Below are 20,873 nucleotides of genomic sequence, written 5' to 3'. Positions count from 1 at the left end.
TGTACATTAGACTTGAGATATTACATCAAATTTATTTGCACCTAGAAAGCCCTTCTGAGTTGAGTCTGAGGTGGTATTTGGGTCAGATTGTAATGCAAAAAATCTCTTCAAATGGCTGAAGGACATCTAACAATTGATTTGTTCTTTAAAGCAGAATTGCTTTTTGTTCCTGATGGGTTGTACTTGAAGCTCTAACTAAACAAAATGAAAAAGTTTAAATGCAGTAAACACCTGCTAAAGTTAACAAAGCACATTGCTCTCCATTGCTTTCAAGTGCAGGAACAATATTGCTGAAGAAAATATGATAGTGTTCTCAAGTCATCGACTAAACAGCCTTTTCAGATTCATTATTTGCTTGCACTCTGTATGAAAAATGGCTTCATGAGTCAAAACTCTGAGGAAACATTTATTTTGTGAATTACCTTATTTTATGTATAAAACATGGGGGAAAAAAAAGCTAAGCTGTTAAAAAAAGAGTGAGAGGGAATGATATATCTTCATTTAACTATTTGTTTTCTTTTAATAATGCTTTGTATTTATTTTCTCAATTTGATGTCATTTTAGTGAATGGAACCCCTGGTAGCCAACTTTCTACTCCCCGTTCTGGGAAGTCTCCAAGCCCATCTCCCACCAGCCCTGGAAGCCTACGGAAACAGAGGGTAAGGAAATAAGGAAACTGATTTCTGAGAGTGGCCAGCACAGCCATTCTCATATAGCATTCTCCCCACCTTGTGTTTAGAGGCATAGGGTGGAAGAGCCTGGCTTACAGTCCTTGTGTTCGTGCAGCATTCCTAAGTGGGATACAACTGTTGTGTGTCTGTCCAAATGAGTATGTTAGGGTTTGGTTTATCCTCAAGAGAAAGTAGGGGATATCTTGCTCCTTTTTTTCACAAAACTTTTTGTTTTTAATATCTTTTTTGAAACACTTCACAACTGAAAGGAAATACTCGTGTTGTGAAAGGCCTTTTTTTCTTCTAAATATATCACTTGCATTATGTCACTTGCAAAACCTACAGACAGCTTTGATTTTGAAACAAGGTAGAAGAATGCACTGTGGAATTTAGCTGTGGGTTAGCTGTGATAAAGAGCCTTGTGCAGATATTATGAGTACCAAGGCAGCACAGGATTCACCAATCACTTTGTTGGACCAGAGTTGTTAGCAGCTGTAGCTTCCCACTACTGTTTTGCATTGTACAGAGAATCTACAGCATACCTAAACATGCAGAATTATGGTAGTATGTATTTTACTGCTGTGGTGACCTGACAGAATATTACTTGTTCAACCCAAAAGACTCCATATGCTGATTTAATTATTGGTATTTGTTCAGAAGCAATGGGACAGATGTCTCTTTATCTTCTGCTATTTTCTAAACTGTGATCTGTTCTCAATGAAGGCTTCCCTAAGGCAGTGCTCTATTTCTCAAGCTTCTGTTTATAAACACAGTTTGAACACATGACTTTTTATGCCTTTTCAGTTTTTAAGCGAAGATTATTTGTTACTCTCTAAATAAGTTATTACATACACAATAGACACTGCTTTACCTTAGGAGGTTTAGGCAGACCTGATTTCCTGAACACCCAGAGCAGGAGTAGCTGAAGGCATGGCACAGCTTCCTTCTGGCCTGTGTACCCTTCTTTCTGTTCCATGGATACCAGGAACTGAGGGATTGCACATGTTCATGTCTTATCCCAGGCTACAGTACTGCTGTGGATTTCTGCCATGACTTCCTTATAGGTTTGGAAGCTGACTTGAAAGTACTCTGTGGTCTTGCAGTGTAGAGATAGTTTGTGGGAGCAGCTTGAAACCACAAGGTAGTTGTGTGTTTCCTGGTGCAGAGTAAAGATGCAGGTTGCAGATGGGTAAGTCGGTACTGAATTCTCAAATACAGTTTTTTATGTGCCCATTTGCTCCTAATCTCATGGCTTGTAAATGAACTATTAATAAGTCATTGAAGAGGGAACAAAGTTCTAAATGAATTACACATTAGTGAAGTAAGGTTATCTTTTAAGATGGATGGTATCAGTGTACAGTGGATTTGCATCTGCTGTGAGACTGTCTCTTTTCATTAGTAACTTTCCATTTCTTTTCATTAGTAACTGAGCTTACTTCCCACTACTGATGCTTTCTCCACTGAAAAAAAGGTTTTTCTTTTAACATTTGTGGATGTGTGAGTGGGAACCATGTGGTCTGCACCATCAGTCACATGGTGCATTTTTCCACAAAGTTTCTGACTTTCAGATGTGAAGAGTGAGGCAAATAGGCTTCTTTTTATGCACATTCCCTATATGAAAGTGTAATAGGATCAGTATTATGAATGCAAAGGGCTGTGTAGTGGTAACATAATCACATTGCTAAGTGAATAGAAAGCAAGTACTGAAATAGATTACAGGAGAGAGAGGATATTGTTAAAGAGTTGAATTATCTTCTCAGGTGTTCATATCAGTCCCAGTGACCTCAGTAGGGGGTCTTTTCTTAGCTTTGCTTCTCTGACTGTATTCTAGACCAAGAAATGATAGATGCAGAAACATGAAATACAGTCATGTAAAAATACATTTGTGTAGTATTATTTAGTTTGCAAAAGAAAGTACTGAGGAGATAAGGGGTGGAAACTTCACACTTGCTCCAAGAATTTATACCTGCTCCTTTCATGTTTACCTCGTGAAGTGAATGAGCTGGAATTCCAATGCAAAACCATCTGAGTGTGTCATTAAGGGTCATGATGTGTATTGCAATGACTAAATCAGCTATATGAAAAACAGTGCTCACTGATCTAAATTTTCTTTAGCAGTCTAAATAGAATTCTGTTTTGCTTTAGTGCCGTCTTTTGCATGTACCTGTTAGAGTTTTCTTCAGTGGACATGTTATTTTTTGTGGACATGTATTTTTTGTCAGAAATGAAGTTTGAACCCAGGGCATTTTGCTCTGTCTTCAACCACAGGGCTGACTAGTCGGTTGCAGCAGCAAATCTGTTCCCTGGGAAGTTAACAAAGTCTTGGTATCTTAGAAAAGGAGACTGATTTCACTGCCTTTCTTACCCCCACTTTTGGGAAGTGAGGTTTTACCACCCCATGCCCAAAAGAAGAGCGTTGGCTGCTAGACCTATGTTCTGGGGTTAAATTTTATGGTGAGGTTTCTGGGTTTCCCTCTCAACATGAAGTTTGAGAGAACTGCTTGTTTAGAACTGAAATAAGGTGCTGAGGCCTGGGAATGCCAGCTCAGCTCTGTAATTTGTTTTCTCTCCTTATGTGGTTTGAGTCAGTTTGAATACTGTGCCCTAATGCATGGACTGTAGGGGCTGTTTACTCCAGCACAGCCTTATTTTCTTTGGTGTAAGCAGTAAATCAGCTCTTTGGCATCCCCATCCAAGTATTGCAAGGGAGTTGTAGCCTTGGCACTTCAGAATGCTCAGGGCTCTGGGCAGGCTGCCAGCGTTTTTCCTGGGAAATACAGGTGAGAGGAAGGAAGTCATGCTTTTGAATCCAGAGGGATGACATTGAAATAACTCTGTATACTGAGGGTTTGCTCCCTATGAATAGGAAAAACCTTCATAAACAGTAGAGATGGTAGAATTTTCTAAAGGAAATATTCCTTTTAATTATGAAATGCGTTAGGCAACTTAAAGTAAGGATCACTCCTCTTACTGGCGTTTCGTCATTCACCCTTTAAAGAAGTAAATTCTGGCCTTTGACACAAGGCTTTCCATTGCTGTAAATTAGGCCAAGAATGCTGCTGTGATACGTGTGCTATGATCTTGAAAATGGTAGTCTTGTACCCCTACTGATAAAACGTTAGACCCTCAAAAGCCAGAACACAGAATATATAGTTTCTTGCTTTCTCACTTGCATGTGGTTGAGTTGTTTCCATAAATTCAGAAGTCAGTGAAAGTTGTGTTTATAATCTCTGTTGAAATTCAGTCTATATTCAATGAAGGCAAGATTTGAAAGATTAATGTAATAGAAGGACTTGAAAGCGAACCAGGGATCACGTTAACTTTTATGTTTTTCAGCTTCTTAGTATTTAAACTTGCACCCTACAAACTATTGTATTGCAGTTTAATTCTTTATTTTTAATAAGGAATTAAGATTCTTGGTCTTAAATGATTATGTATTCAGTGATGTATTTGTAAAGAGGATGAAAATATCTCCAATTCAGATTTATAACAGTTAAAGTAGAAACAGTTACTGTGATGACCACAGTATATAGTTTCTGCCTCGGCAAACTATGCTTAATGGCAAAGACTAAGAAACAATGACATGACAATCACAGTAAAAAATACACACAATAGCAGTCCCCTCCCCATTTTATTTAATTTGCTTTTTTAATAGTGTATGAGACTGCTTTTCCAGCGTCTTGCAATCAGTGTTAGAATTTGAACCAGGGTGGACAGGTTTTAGATTTTGTATCTGATTTTACAGTTGTTTGCCATTATTTTAAACGTTTGTTCTACAACGTACAGGATAAAAAAAAAATAAATAGATTTAAGGTACCTCTTGCCTAGTTGGTGAAGTTGAATGTTAAGTATATAAAGATTCTTTTCAGTTTTTTGTGTATCCAGGAAATCACACTAATTCAGCAAGTTTTGCCTTTTTATTTCTATATTCAAATTAATAAATGGATGTTCCTCATATTTCTTAGAAGTACAGCTCTTCAACAAACTACAGGCAAGAAAAGTTCTAGTAGAAAGGAAATCTTTAAAATGCTTCTAGTATTTAAAGCTATTTGGAAGGGCAGGAGGTACGATCCTGACATCTTGTGCACAGTGTTTCTTGAAAACATCTATGTAGTTATGAAAGGAAACACAAAAATATTCCCCAGGTAGTAAAAGTCAGTTTTACACATGACTTCTTTGTAAATTCTGAATACATTCTTTTTTGTTTTTTTTTTTTGTATTCAGAGGATTGAGCAGTCACTTAAAAGATGTCATTCTTTTGTTTGTCTTGTTGCCATCAAATCAATTTTTTTTTTCTGTACTGTATCTTAGAAACTCCTGAACTGTATGTGCAGAAAAGAACTTTTAGTCATTAACTAGTCTGGAATGGGCTTGTCTGTTTGAAAGTCTTTTTTTTCCTAGATTGTTCAACCAAAAATAGAAATTTATTTAAGTCTTGATTTTCTAAAGCATGTAGCAGTCTGACATGGCTTACTGTATGTACATAAGCCCATACAGAACAAGCATTTTGGGGAACTAAAACTCATTCAAGGAAATTAAAATCCCCTTTATGTCATGCATAGATCTGCATAGGTCATGTAGGGACTTGTAAACTGGAAATTTGTAAAGAATTAACTCTAGGTAGCTTTTGTTTCATAGCACAGCTTTTATATTATTATTTTTTCCCTCTCAGTTTTCTTCCCAGGATTAAGAAGGAACGAAGCCCCTAAGGCTGGCTCCATCATCTTTCCCATTCCTATGCATTCTTGTATCTTGCAGGTCTTCCCAATGTTTTATCTTGCATTCATTTTGTTATGCTTTGTAAACACATTCTGTGTGTGAAGGATCCCCAGAAACGTCTAAAGGTAGCAGTGTGGCTGTTCTGGGGAGGCAGAGAACTGACAGCCACATGGCTGCTCCACCTCTCCACCTCACCAGCTAGGCTGAATTCACCCTAAAACAATACTACTGTAGCCCATACTGCCTCGTGTTCAACCTTCTCTTCCATTCTGTGCTATTGTGTGCCTCACAGAAGCTTTATATGCTATGTAGGTTGAGTAGGGTGATGCTTCATCCCCTGGCACCTCCATTGTTTGAGGATAATCTGATCAGTCAGAGGATGCTCAAAGTGGGTGTTGGAAAACTGAAGTGGATCCGTACACTCTCTCTGCTGTCATGAGCTGGTTGCTTGGCTACCATCAGAAAGAGCCAGTGACTGGGGGATTTCATATGCTGTCTTTTTACTCACACACCCCAAAATGTGAAAGAGATCCTACTGGTGGTAATGGGCAGTGTTCAGCACTAGTATTTGGAGCTCAAATGCTGCTGGAGCCATGCTGTATGGCCAGCGGTTGTCAAGTTTTGATTACTTTGTAATAGAAGGTAAGCATTTGTTTTCCTAGCACTTTGAAAAAACAGCAAAAAGGGAAATAGAGCCTATTTGGGAAAAAAAAGAAAGGTTAAATTCATACTGCCAAATTTTCAAAGGATTACGAGACTCTTTAGGAAAGTCAAATATTGCTTCAATAGCGTTTAGTAGGAAAAAATCAAGGGAAAAAAGAATTGCCTCTTAGAATCTTTTGTACATTAAAAATCCAGCCATCTATTTGTTGCTTGAAAATTAACTTTGTGAAAATAAGAAAAAAAAAAAAAAACTGATTATATGGAAAATGTGTATTTTGTGTTAAACGAAATCTTCTGGTCCACAGTATCAAAAAGATTGTAAAACAGTTACAGTGCAACAAATCAAGCACAATAAACAAATCTATACTGCACTTCATCTTACAGGACCTGTATCGCCCACTCTCCTCGGATGATTTGGATTCAGTAGGAGACTCAGTGTAAAAGAGAAAATGGAACAATGTTTATGGTTTGTGATTTGGTGAAGGTTTAACATTTTTAAAGAGAATAGCTGCTAATTTACAGTGATAGTGAATCACACAAAAGAGTTTTGCATATTTAATATTAAAAACGTCGGGCCAAATTAATTCTAGTATGCGGGGGTATTTTTGGCTTTACCACTGCATTTTAATGCAAGAATTTGTAATGAATGAGCCATTGAATGTGTCCATCAAATAGAAAACAGCATTATGCACACTGTAAGCAGTGAAGATTGTATAAGGTGAATATAACGCACAAATCCGTAGTGGGCACATATATGAATAGCACTCTTTTTAGCATCTGAGGTACTGATTATATGTTCTGTTTTTAACATAGGTAACTTTATTCGTTTTGATATGAACAGCTAACAAATGCTTTGCTTTTACCAGTGAGTGGGTAAAATGCAGAAAAGAGAAAGCTGCCATATTAAGCTGCTTGTACCACACTCTCTGTTCCCAATGCAAACATTTGGAACACTTCAATCTCATTCCTTTCCAAGTTTAGTCTTTTTGGCTATGTGAAAAGAAGGGGAAGAAATCCTTTGTGCCCACAGAACAGAAAGTAGATGCTTTCAAAGCAGTGTTGAAGCAGTGTAAAGTGGTCACAGGCAATGTGAATGTTTTCCCTTACAAGGGCTGCTAATGCTGATCATCCTGCTGTTGCAAGTAAATGTGGACACGTTTCTAAAGAGGAAATCTGTGGGCCTACAAGTTACCAGCGCAGTGTGACACACATGATGACACCTTTTGGTAAAGCACATTTTGCCTGAGAAACTACTGATTATTTTCAGTTATGTTAAGGACAAGAACATTTTCTGTCCTTCATTTGCCGCAGTAAGACGTTGATGTCATTTTAAAATGAAAGCACACAGAAATTGTGGTACTGTAAATCATCCTCCTATCGACCTCATTTCTCTGTTTGCATCATTTCTAGAGGTGGTCATTTTGTACAGCATGAATATGCAAAACTCCTTTAGTGTTAAAGTAGGTCATGCATTATAACCAGATGCTTAACAAATATCTACTAATTTTATTTGTTTTCTGCTGCTTTATCGTGAGATATTTAGTCAGCTACTTTTGTTTACATAATAGCAATATTTCTCATTGTACGTTGCATATTAACATTAGTATTTATCTGTTGTACTTAAGCCTAAAGTGTAGTGATGACACACTTTTACTGTTGTACACATTTCCTTTTAGTACCTTAATTACCAATGATTTAAGAATTAGAAATTAGTGTTATTTTGGTCCTCAGCAAAAATCTATAGAGATTATATTTTTGATCTACTTAGCGATGATTTAATATATTTTGAAAGCAGGAAAATGTACTTATTGGAATAAAGTGGTTAGCTGCCACATGCCAACTTTTAAATACAGTGAAATAGCAAAATTCAGCATCTGGGAAATGTTGGCATGTGACATTGTGGCTTCACTGTATCATTATCCGTTTTCTTTACGGAGAACATTTACAAAAATAAATGAAAGGGCAGCAGAATACAAAACTTACCTTCTCTGTTTTCAGTACTTGGTTCCAGTATCACCTGGAGAGACAGTCATTGCTCTGGTAGGTTTGCTGAAGCAGTTAGATCATTCCATTTTGAAATGCATATTTTGCCATTCCTGCTTCAGAGTTCAGATTTAAAACCAGCAATAGGAACAGTCTCCCTCACATACTCCGACATAGGGCTGTCCTGTTCTCCTGAAAACATTCACAGCTGTGAAGTCACTTGCATTTTTTGCCTGTTATGAGGGAACGTCTTAGTGAAATGTATTACTTCATCCCAAGAAACCTGCATAGTGTTGAGGTGCATTGGGATCAGCTTCCAAAAGCTCGAAGAACTCCTCTAGACTGAACAAAATACTTACTGACTTTTTGCAAATTGCTTTTTCCTGGAAAGAAAATAAATTCCAGGAATTTTATTTTTCCTCTCCCCTTCCTTATAGACTACTACTGCTCAAGGCAGTTTATTAAGAATGTTTGTTCTGCTTAAAGAGCCCAGATTGCCAGCAAATGGGAATGGCGTGGCTTTGCCTAGCTGTGGAAAAGAAAAATGGGCCTTATATCAGTAATTGTTATCGTAGCAAGTTTTCCATCAGGACTCTTGCAAAGACTACACTAGTCCATTGCATTTAATCATTTCAACATATGACTTGTATTAAGGGGCTATTCAGGGGCAATACATATCATTAATATTTCATTTAAGGAATGAAAGTCCCATAGAGATTGAAAAGGTACACTGTTTATAGGCTTTGAGATCCCTTTTGTGTGGAATGTAATTCCCATTATACATGAGCAGAAATGAAATGTTTCTTTTGAGCAAGACCAGGAGGTTTCAGTTTATTGGTGAAACTGAAATTGTTTCATGATGCTGTAGTTCTGCTTGCAGCAGCACAGGTTTTTAGTTTGTCCCTAGATTTTATCAGCTGCATTAAATAAAAGAATAGCTCAAGTAACTTTATAGTGTTTGAACCTTATAGTTCTCTGTACGCTGCATTATTTGTGCCTACTATCAGGTGATTATGATGTAGCTAAAGAGCCTTGTATAGCTTGTGAATGCTTTGCTTCCCTTTGAGCTTTTTGAATACTTGTGATTATTTCCCTAATGCTTTCTGCAACTTTCTGGATTATTTGTAACCTCTTTTCTTTCTCTTTTATGCAACAAACAGTTCATATGTGAAGCACAGAATGTGTGTGTGTACATGTACATCTGTGCACACACACACAGATACGTAGACTAACGGCTTTCAAGTTGATGCACAGTTATGTCACGTTTGTGACTTGTTTGAATTAATGTTTGGGGAAAATATATGATGGGAAGTTGTTCATCTGGTGGGAATCGCTTCAGCTCTGTCGAAGGCGATGGAGCTGTACCGATCTGTCCACGCTGAGCAGTTCCCCTTAGGAATTCTGAACAATGTTAAGAGATCTCATGTACAAACAAGGGCTTGGTTCCGCTCTGTTTTGAGCTGATGGCAAAAACGTGATGGACTTCAAGGTGGGAAGGATAAGAACTTATGCACAAAGTATATACACACAGACAAAACATTAATCATGAAGTTGAAATGGCATTATTTGGACAAGATCAGACCTTTGTCTCCTTGTGAGCTGCACTGTTCTGCAGTGTAATTAAGTGTACAATATTATTTGCTTTTTGTTGCTGTTGTTGAAATCAGTGAAATGGTTAACATCCACTATCCACTGTGAAAATTGCTTTTCAATTTCTAAAATAATTCAGGGACAGCGCGTTATATTTGGTTATTTTCCCTTAAAGCCATTTTCACAGTCCGTAACATGAAAACTCTGAGGAATTAAAATTGTGAATATGAATGTGTACTGTAAGAAGGGATACATCATATTAAATCTCCTTGAAAAACACATAGGTTGAGATTTTCGGGGGCTTAAAAACTGAAATAAAAAATATTGTTTGCCTTTGCAGCTTTGTATTTCACCCAGCAATGTGAACTTTATGTAGTTCGGTATGTTATGGAAAATGTTTTTGGACTCTAAAAGTTAAAATGAATTAACAGTCATAGAGAAGAGAACATCTGATCAACCCAAATTGCTAGTTCTGTCAAAAGTTGTAGATGGACGAAAAATTGTTATGGTGCTAAATTACCTCATCACCTGATGAATGCTTGGATTAATGTTGTCTGTGCTATCTTGTATCCAGTTCGTGGTATGCAGCCTACTGCAAGATTGCTCTTAGTTTAATCTTCACTTTCAGTTCATCCGTTAGTGATGGCATGAGATCTTGCACCTCTTGAATGATAAAGAGAAAAATAACCTTATGTTACTCAGCCAGCAGTGGTTTTACAGTGGATAAAAGCAAGCAATGATTGTTGCACTCTTCTGAAATGAGTGGGATGCCTCCTGGGCAAATGCCTCTGTTCAACAACTGTCATTCTGAGCTGTGTTTGCCATAGTGAGCCACCTTTGGGCTGGCTTCTTTTGCCTGTTTGACAGTGCACCTGATTTTTTGGATGCCCTATCTCCCCACTGAAGTCAGTGGCTATGTAGATACATGGGTTGTGTACGCACAGTTTATAGAAGGGTTAAAAACACACACAGTGCACGCATACGCATTTGTATGGATTTTAAGTGTCTGTATTTCTGCATGTTCATTATATTCAAATTTGCTTAAATTAACCCTCAACAGTGAAGTACGGAAAAAAGATATATTGTTTTCGGCGTGTACTTGTTGTCTGATGTTATATGAGGTAAATAGTTTGTGGTTTGCCCTGCAATACAGTGTTTTGGGATTTGAGCTGTAGTGAAAGAGGAGCTACCAATGTTTGTGCTAAGGTCTCTTTGTTTTGTTAGTTGCACTATGATCTTGTAAATACTGGCACATTTCCAACATAAGCTTAAGATTTTACAAAGTTATGCATACAATTATTTTTTTTAAGAAAAGTGCTTGGATATTTGCTTTTGAAAATATACCATTTTTTTTGTATTGATGTGATGCAGGAAACCAAAAAGATAGCTGTTAATTTATCAGCAAGAAAAAAAAAAAAGGTAAAACTTGCAAAAATAAATGCGGATGAATGTTTTATTTCATATAATAACAGCAGAAGAAAGTCACCTTCACTTTTGTGCCATTGTTTCATCATACTGTGTTGTACTTGTGTTTCATATTTGACCATGTCATCCCGGTTGCAATTGGTTGTTTCGCTAGATTTAACATTACTGTAGATTATTGTAAGTGATGTAATAAATATATTTAAAAAATACACACTGCTCAGTGAGTTTATTTTGGAAACATGATTAACAGGCTTTAAAAAAAGACTTACCCTTGGTTTTCCACGTTCATATTGGATTGGCGTTGCCCATCTGACAGTTCAAATAGTCTAAGCATATGGGATTCATGCATTCTGATGGGTTCCTTTTAATGGTAGACACATTTGGTGCTTTTTTAAATAACAAACTCTGGGCCCTGGCATGTAGATGTAAGAGATCCTTCAAGGAAGAAATTTTTTTTAGTGGGTCTTTTGGAGACAGTAAATGTATCTGCTTTGAATTGTGTATGGGTAAGTTTGCGTGAATGTGATGGGGTTAGGTTTGAAGTATTAAGTGGGAAACCAGCATACTGTATCCAAAACAGGACACCAGCTCCTGCTGACAGCTGAGCTGTATGAGCACTCCTCTAAGTAATACAAAAATAGGCCTGTAAAAAGCTAAGAGTACTGAAACACACTCACTGTGATTAATATAAGTTCCTTGCTTTGTTGATGCAGCTTCCCACTCTTTAAAATATATATACTCATATGTTTATATATATACATATATATATTCATTCATTTATTTAAAATGTTAATAAATTTTGTTTGGTGGGGGCAGTGGAAGAGATCTTACAATTTCTGACACGTTGTCCTGCCAATCTGCCAATGACATCCAGACACTCTCCTTGAGGGATCTGTGGGCCCAATACAAATTCTACTTCTGAAACCCTCCTGCTTACTATTAAATAAGTCTGCCAAAAAAGTCATACAGACACAGAAAGGAAAAAGTGCCATAGAAGGGAGGAATACTGGAAGCAAACAAGTTTCTGTCTTATCAAGTAACAGTTAAGAATATCAGGAGAGTTTTCAGAATACGCTTCAGTTACCAAAAAAAAAGAAAAGAAAAAAGTGGTGATTGTGCTATGTCCTTGATTAAGTGCAAAAAAATAAGAACCTCCTTTTGACTGCAGTTTGAATTTTTCTAGTATTTTCAAGTGGGAAATTGTACCTATGTAGAGCTTTAGAAAGGGAAAAAGTAATCCTTCGCGTTGCACTACAGCACACGGAACTTTCATATTAACCACAGTATGGACTCAAGAATTCTGGATCAACTTCCAATACCTGAATATGATACATACCTTGTTTTTAGATCATCTTTTTTTTTTTTCTTGAGAATACCAAAGCTTGAGCGAGCCTACAGTCTGAATTACAGCTTCACTTTGAAAGCAGCTGTTAGGAACTATCAGAGGTTAGATGCAAGTTTACCTCCAAATACCAAATAGAGAACTCCTGGTCCCTCGATCCCTTGAAGAAGAGAAATGAGCTCATGAGTGATTATTACTTTGGCTGTTCACATTTATTGCTTTTGCAAGCTGCGTAAATCCTGAATTGCATAAGTGAAAAAGTTATCATTTTCCTATGTAAGATCTCTTTTAAATCAACTGTCTATCAGTACAGTGCCGGATATAGAACTGTGGATAAGTAGCAAATTAGTGTATATTTTTTAAATGTTCCTTTCCAGATAAAGCAGTTCACAGATTAATGCAGATCTTGTGTGTCAGTTTAGTGCAGCATCTCAATTTGCAAAGAAAACCGTTTCGTCATTTTTCTTACTACATAAGGAATTCCATTGGCTTCTCATCTTTCAGCAAGAAGATTGAGGATTTGATGTTTCTCCATGAAGAATTTTTTTGCTAGCCCTGCAGTGATTACATGAAAACTTTTTTCCCCCTCTCAACTGGCTGGCCAAAAAATGTAAGCAATTAAACAAAGGAAAATCAGAAACATTTTTTGCTGGGTAGAGTTGGGAGATGCTAGAATTTCAATGTAACCCTTTCCTTCTCCTTGAATCAACCAGTAAATAAACTGAGTTTGTCTCTCAAAATTTATATCCGGATGTTTTTCTACACCAACTTAACTCTGTTTAACCTTTTGTATTCTGGGGAGGTACTGGTTTGTTGTATTACTTTTTGCTTACCACAGCTGCATATTACAGGAATGTGGGTAGTCTAAAGTCCTACCTGCTCTGTACTGCTGTCTTTATTTTACTGTTAGCCATGATGATCTTAGGCTAACGAGCTGCCTGTGTCAGGAATTCATGACAGCTGCCTTGCAAAGTCTATCGATAACCTGACTGAACACTAGGATGGGTTCCAAAAGAGGTGAGCTTGGTTGCTCAGCTGCTTTTTGTTTTTTTGTCTTTGATTTTATTTATCCTTACTGATTTGAACTTTTAGCTTAAGCATACTGACACACATAGCTTTTTCTCTTCCCAGGTTTTTTTAATTCTATAGAGTTCTTGGGAATAGGGAAAAACTTAGGAAGCGCTGTTTAAACACATCAATAATTCCCTTAGCCTGGGCCTCATTCCTGAATGTAGACATTTTTTACTAATTTTAATCTTCATTAATGTCATTACTAAAAGAGCATAACTCTGCATGAGTTCCAAACAAAGCTTTACACCTGTGTGAATTTCTGTTACTCACATTTCATCCAGATGCTTCCTTCGTGCCGTGAAAATACAAAGGAATCTATTGTTGGGAGAGCTTGTAGGCTCCATATGTGCTAATAAAGGTTTTGAGAGGTTTGGAAAATATAATGCAGTGTTTGGTTTTTAAGATTCAGGAATCTGAATTGCATAATCAAACTTCCTTAGGCATGCTTGTTTAAGTTTCCTTTTGTAATTGCTGATTCTGATAGTCCACAAGAATGATTCCTGCTGTTGAGCTGAAATGTGGTTTTGAGATTAATTTAGGACAAAGGTGAGTATGGGGAGAGAAAAATTGCAATAACATTTATTTTACTGCCTTTTTTCATGGATTTAGCACAGTTTCCACTGAGATACAAGCTATTCACAAAACAGTTGCTAAATAAATCTCCCAGGGAGACATGGATGAAACTCTAGAGCTCTAATGTTTCCATTCACATCAATGAGATGTGTGGTGTGTTGGCCATCTGTTATATAAACCCGAATAGGATCTGAAATCCTTACACCAAAGACCTGATTTTTTTATGCCATCGCTTTTATGGAGGTGTGCCATAAAACTGAGCATGTGCTGGCAACCTGTGCAAATGCACCCCTTTAAATCTGTGTAAAAGCGATGACATTTCAAGCACCTCAGCATGTCTTAAAATTAAAACAGCTAATTGCATTAAGGTCTGTGTGTTGAAGAGATTATACCATTGCCTAGAGTTTGTTTTTTCCCCCCATCTGTAATATCCCTAATGGGGTCCACAGCTGTGAGAGCAGCAGCATGTACGACAGACTGCCGCACGATTGGCAAGCCAACTGGAAGGAACACCAAGACCCACAAGGATTGCTGGACCCGGAGGGCTTTCAGCTTGTGAGAACAACGAGCTAATTAAAGTCTAAATAAACGAAATGTCCTTCTAGCTTAAGTAAAGATAAATAAATAAGTGCCTGTGTGTTGTTCCAGGGGGCTGAATAAAGACTAAAATACTCGTGTGTCACGTATACCTCTCAACGTCTCTTTTAATTGTGAAAGGTCCACGAGTACACTGCTGAGTGTATGCAAATGTACAGTTCATGCTTTCTTTTCCTCTGTTGTTTTAATAGGAGGGGTTCAGCAAAGGTAATAAAATATATGCTTTCTGTATGTTTTTCACTTAGTTTAAAACTGAAGTTTCAGAAACCCAGTGTGTATATTTATCTGCTGCCTTAGCTGCTGTGCCCTTGCTATGGGTGGGCTGTGCTGCTCGCACACTTGTGCTTGCACACAGCTCCCGCTAAAGGTGCTCTGTGCTTTGCTTGCAGACCAGTGGTAGAGTGTATGCACTCAGTTCTGTCATTTTAGCATACCCACCCTAATGGAGTGATGCAAACATAGCATCAATAATAATTAAAAAAAAAAAAAAGAAATAGTGGTATACTTAAGAACTGATCTCATACTGATGATTTATTTTCTTTAAATTTTCCTTGAACGCATGTTTGCTAAATGTGGGCTAAACACATATTTAGGAAGCTATAGCTAAGATACCTCAAAGTGTGTTTAATTATTTCATTTGTGTATAGGCCATTAAGAGTGTTTGTTGCAAGCACAACACTTGCTGAAGTGCTTTGCTGAAATGGGCGCTAGAAGGAATCTCATTGCAGGACTGCAGTTGCAATTCTCAGCCAAACCAGAGCGTGAGGATCCTTGAGAAATTAGGTCCCCAAATAGAAATCTGGCTCTCTGTAGGTGCCTGTTCTGGGAAAATGTGGCCACCAAGTTATGTCCAGGTTTTAACATCTCCCATTCTTATAAAACAGAACATTGGATATGAGAATCTGTAAGGAAACATCAAATTGCCAAAGAAAGCTGCAGAGGGGTACAGGCAGCAGTGCTGAACCTAACATCGACTGGAAAATGTGATTTCACCATTTAAAATGCAGAATCTGAATAGAATGCTTTGAGAATCTTTTGTGTGGTACCCTTTAAATGTCAAGTTTCATTCCTGATTGTGTATGCAACAAATACTGAACATTGTAATTCCTTTAGGAAAATGCTGTGGAGTGGAAAAAAGAAGTAAGGAATTGGATGTCTGGTCTATGAAAGCAAACTGAAACAGCAAAATGAGTAGAAAAAAACATGTTTCTTCTGCTAATTTTACAAGCAGGAGTGTAAAGTAAACAATTCTCTGTGATTACGTGTATAGAAACAGTGAAGTTCGAGTGTGACTTCTCCAACTCTGAGAGTTCATAGCATTTTCCTGCTTCCTTGATCCTCATCTGCTCATTTATTCAAAAATGAACCAGAGGTAAGTTGTTACTGAGATGTGTGGTGGAATTTAACGCAGGAATATCACAGACGTAAACATGTCCTAATCATGAGATGAGGGCTGCTGTGTCTTAGTGAACTGCATAAAACCAGTCTGTTGTCAGGAGGAAGCAGAAGTAGCCCAAAAAGTGATTAATGCAATTTTTGATTCCAGTCAAAGGTCAGAAGAAGTGCTTGGATGGATGAAAAGAAGGAGCTGGGCTTGATTAAAAGTTAAAAAAAAAAAAAAAGAAAAAAAAGAAAAACAGGCCAAGAATCTTTTAGTAGATGGGCTGCGCAAGCTCTGAGGATTATTTAGTGAAAAATAGGCTGAGTCCAGCCTTTGTCTAAATCATCTGACCTTAATCTACTGCGGGAGAAATTAGAAGTAAGTCTTTTCAAATGATCTCAGCACACTGGCCAGCTTCTAGCACTGCTAACTCATTCACCCTGGCTCCGTGCTCTGCAAATTACTCAGCTGCTGCAGTTAGTTGTTCTTGCCGCAGTTGTCTGCTGTGCTCTGCAACAGCTTATGGGATGGGTCTGAAGGAGCTGTGTTACGTTTGTAAAGTGGATTGACACTCTGATTTGGGCATTTAGATACCCTGCAAACCTAGACACTGTTCTGTGGCGTTAGCTGCATGTGGTACAGGCTACGGTTTGTGTAATAGAGTGCAGTGCTCTGTAATCTTTCAGCACACAAACTGTGTGAACCCAAGAAAGTTTTAGCCTTGGAAATCCCCTGAATATTTCTGACTCAATTTGCAACACAAGCACCTAAGAAATGCTTCTTTTTTCCTTAACTTTAAAGGACTGTGGTAATATTTGTGATTGTTATGCAGCACAGGATAAAAATTAGGGGTGACATCAAGTCCATCTTGTGTCTGTGTATAGTTTCATCCATCCAGATATGCGATGAAGCAGTCTTCCTGAGTTACATAGCTAGATGTTGTAGTAACTGATGGACAGAAAGAGCTTCCCTCGTGTGATGCTGCCTGCTGTATTTCTGTCATCCAGCCGGGGGGTCGAGATCACCTGGAGGCAGAAGAGACCTTCCTCCCCCCATTAGTTGTATAGCAAACTTAGACACTCAGTGCACAAAGGCTTAACACCAACACGCAGACTCATGCCTCAATATGACTATATCCAATCACTTTATTTTCAGAAAATCAAACATTATAATATATATTACATTTTATTTTATATATATAATATATAATATATTTTATTTTCTCCATAAATTTTTGTAATGATTTTTCCTTTCTAGAACACGATTAGAGAGGACTTCAGCAGAAAGGGATTTGCAAAATGAGAAATTGTTCCTGTAACAAAAAGCCAGCTTCAGTTGAAACAGATGTTTGTTCTTTGGTGCCTGCTAGGTTAATGATTGCTGATAAAACACTTCCCTGCCTGCAGAGGGCACACAGCTCCTCAGTTTTCCCCACAAAAAAAATGTGTGTAGAGTAGGGAGAATGTAACGATCAACACAAAAGCATTGCCACACAGAATGAATTGGGGAAGCCTACACTTCAGTGGGGCACCAAAGGTGTAATTTCAGTGGAAAAACTGGACAAATATCTGCATATCACTCTGCAAAAGTAAATGGATACTTTACATACAGAACACCTGGGACACGCTGTGGGTATCGGTGCTCCTTAACAATCATCTGTTTTCATTTGTGTCTCTCCATTTCCAGAGCTCCCAACACAGTGGCTCCTCTACCTCATTAGCATCCACCAAAGTTTGCAGCTCTATGGATGAAAATGATGGACCTGCAGAAGGTAACATTTGAAGGCTGACATTTCAAAGCAGTCAATGTAGTGATAACAGCAGCTGTGTAGGAAATGAGTCATCCTTCCTGCCGGAGAAAGTGGGAGCATCACAGGCTGGATGACTCCCAGTTAGGAGGCTTGTCAGCCTTGACAGCAGTTCAGGTTCACTCCAGACCACATCTGATCTGAACATCCCTGTTCAGAGGTGTTTCTGGTACAGGATACTCTAGTTCTGCAGGTGACACAGTGCTGACTGGCTTCTTTCACTTTGCTTTTGTCTCATCTGTCATTGTTCTAAAGAGCATATGGTGATCCTGGGCCTTTGCTGAGCAATGGCCGGTCCCTTAGAGCTTTGACCAAGCTGGATGAGGCACAGTGTCTCCTCTACTACTGCCAGTTCACATGCACTTACAAATGTGTATGGTGTTGTCTGACAGTAAGTCTTCATACTGCCTGTGAGCAAACTCAGCCCCCGTATGACATTCACTTTTAATACTAAAATGGAACAAACAGAAAAAAACATAGTTATGAGGCTTCAGGAGTGTAAATTCAAGTCACATTTCTGAGTTGTTTTTTTTTTTTTTGTACGTTGTGGTATTTATATAGTAGCTTGTATCAGCTGCAATTTACTGCCAGCTTTTAGAGGCATGTTAGGTATTTGTAACACGCTATTTCAAATACATTTTAAAATAATAGTACATGAATGAGCACTAAAACACATGAAACTACAAACTTTTCTTATGCTCAGGCACTGCGTAGTGCAATTTTACCTAAACATCTGGTGCCCAGGTTGCATGTGAGGTAGTATTATTGAGAACATTTGTTTAAAACCTAAATATTTAATATTGGGGGAGGGGAAGAACTAGCACTTAGCACATGAGGAGTTTTATGGATGTCTCAGTTTACAGGATGTAATAAAATAAGTGCTTGAGTGTTGGACTTCTTTGGTACATATATTTAATCATGCTGTGTCAAGGAGTTCCAAACCTTTTTGGAGGCTGGTCTGCGCTTGTGCAGTTCACAGAGGCCTTTTCATAATTAAAAAAATACAATTTTGGTTTTGTCCTGGGGGCATGGGGAATGGTAAACTATGTAACATTGGAATGGTGGTATGTTTGAGCCCCCAGAAGTCTTATTTTTCCTTACTGTATCTGCGTGAAACCTGTTGAGTATATACAATGTCAGCAGCATGGTTTCACTGTACAGTAAGTGAGATACTGACTCTGAATGGTTTCCAGGCTCCTAAACCGTAGCCTTAAAACGTATGTTATGTGCAACATCTGTGTTTCCTTCACTAACAATAAAAATGTACTAATGATTCTTTCAGAAGTGTTGGAGGAAGGTTTCCAGGTTCCAGCATCGATAGCAGAACGATATAAAGTTGGAAGGACTATAGGAGATGGAAATTTTGCTATTGTGAAGGAGTGTATAGAAAGGTGAGAAGGATAATTTGCTTATTACTGTAAAAGCAATCATTAATGTCATGCCTTTTCTAGATCATGTCTTTATTTGTAGAATATAGCACGTGTGGAATAAGGTAATGTCTCAATACCAGATGGAAAAACAAGACTAATGCTCTCTCATGTGAAAACAGAGTGAGTCCAAGGACAATCTATAAATTCAAATTTTTGTGGGTTTTGTGTTTTTTTTTTTCAACTGCACACAACATAATTTTACCAGTTCTTTGTGTTATATTTTTCCTGCTTCACTGAAATAACATCTTTTCTTGCACAATATCTTTGCAACTTGCCATTTGTGGTAGGCCAGTGAAAAAATTACATGTAGGAGCATTCTGTAAAGATGTTAGGAAGCTTTGTGTGCAATTTAGTGGCTATGGAAAGCACAAAAAGATGGCTTCAGAATCACCTACTCTGACATCTGATGCTGAAGAGTAACCTCTTCCGTGTCTTTCTTTGGTAGAACGTGCATCTAATCTCCTTGTTTTGTAGTGAGGTCAACATCTAATTTATTCAGTGCTCTTCAGTTAGAAGGGGAGAACAGTTGCCCTTGAAGACAAACAGACTAATTTTAAACATCCACGCTAAGTTAGAGAAGTCACAAGACTCTTCTAATGTCTGTGTTGCTGAAGGTGGCCAGGTTGACCATCTCAGGTGTCAGATACTAAATTTGTTCAGATGAATCTTGCCCACTGTCTTTGAACTGAGTCAAACCACCATTTCGAGTCTAAAAAAAAGAAGAGAACAAAAGACAGAACTGCAGGTGCTTCTTGATGGTATTGTTAAATAAATAGATAACTTGGGGTTAAAAAGCCAGAAAATAGACATACCTGAAGCGATTTTAAGATTCTTTATGTTAGATGGTAGCAATGCAGAAAAAAAAAAAAACAAACAAAAAACAAAAAACACCCACCCACAAAATGACTGGAGCTGGAAATGTATGAAAGAAAGAACAATAGAGATGTTGAGTTCTGATAATAAAATTCCATGAATGAAATGTTATGTCCTCTATTATCATATCCTAGACTTACAGAAGTCTGTAACCTCTCTCCTTTGGGCTAGATGAAAAACCTTTTGCCACAAATGTGATTTTAATCCTAGAGAGTAAGTCAAGGATAGATCTTATGGCAGATGATGATAAATTACCTTGGCTTGGAAAAGACAGATCCCAGTCTGTATATGAAAGTGTCTAGCTAGTTGGACATTGTTAAGGTAGCTCTCAGGGGAGAGGGAAGAGTATCTTCCCACAGTGTGCTTGTGGGACTAGCCAAGGCTCTTGTGAGGCTTTTAGAGCTCTTTCAGAGTGTGATCCTGGAGGAGCTGCTTGTGCAGAGAGCCATAGCTACTCATATCAAACTCCAGGGTCTGAGGGTGGAGCTGGAGAACTAACATGGAAACCTGAGGGAAGCAGGGCAAAACAGTATGAAAGCAAGAAAGCACAGTACAGCCTTATGGATTGAAAAAGAAGCATGGGTGAAAATGTATCATTAAGAAAAGAGAAAAAGGCAAAATAAAAATAAAGTACTGACTGAGAGAATGAGTTTGCATGATGGAGTAGTACTTTGTGGTTTTGATACAGCTGAAAATGTTGATTGTGCTGAGGCAGTTCAAATGGTCTAGTGTGCCTCACCACCATTTC

General features: G+C 37.9%; 1 protein-coding gene across 2 annotated transcripts in view; it reads left to right on the top strand.

The window, feature by feature from the left end:
- The window catches only part of DCLK1 (doublecortin like kinase 1), a 222,883-nt gene that overhangs the window by 160,256 nt on the left and 41,754 nt on the right, over positions 1-20,873 (top strand). For both annotated transcript variants that reach the window (XM_042868303.1, XM_042868304.1), the window contains exons 6-8: positions 565-659; positions 17,702-17,786; positions 19,105-19,213. In XM_042868303.1, the coding sequence (XP_042724237.1) occupies positions 565-659; positions 17,702-17,786; positions 19,105-19,213 (289 nt within the window). The remainder of the gene's footprint in view (positions 1-564; positions 660-17,701; positions 17,787-19,104; positions 19,214-20,873) is intronic.

The sequence above is a fragment of the Lagopus leucura genome, unplaced genomic scaffold, assembly GCF_019238085.1.
Source record: "Lagopus leucura isolate 7727_CA_CO unplaced genomic scaffold, USGS_WTPT01 Super-Scaffold_100001, whole genome shotgun sequence".
Taxonomy (NCBI): Eukaryota; Metazoa; Chordata; class Aves; order Galliformes; family Phasianidae; genus Lagopus; species Lagopus leucura.
The sequence above is the reverse complement of the archived record's forward strand: the minus strand, read 5'-3'. Positions and strand labels throughout refer to the sequence as shown.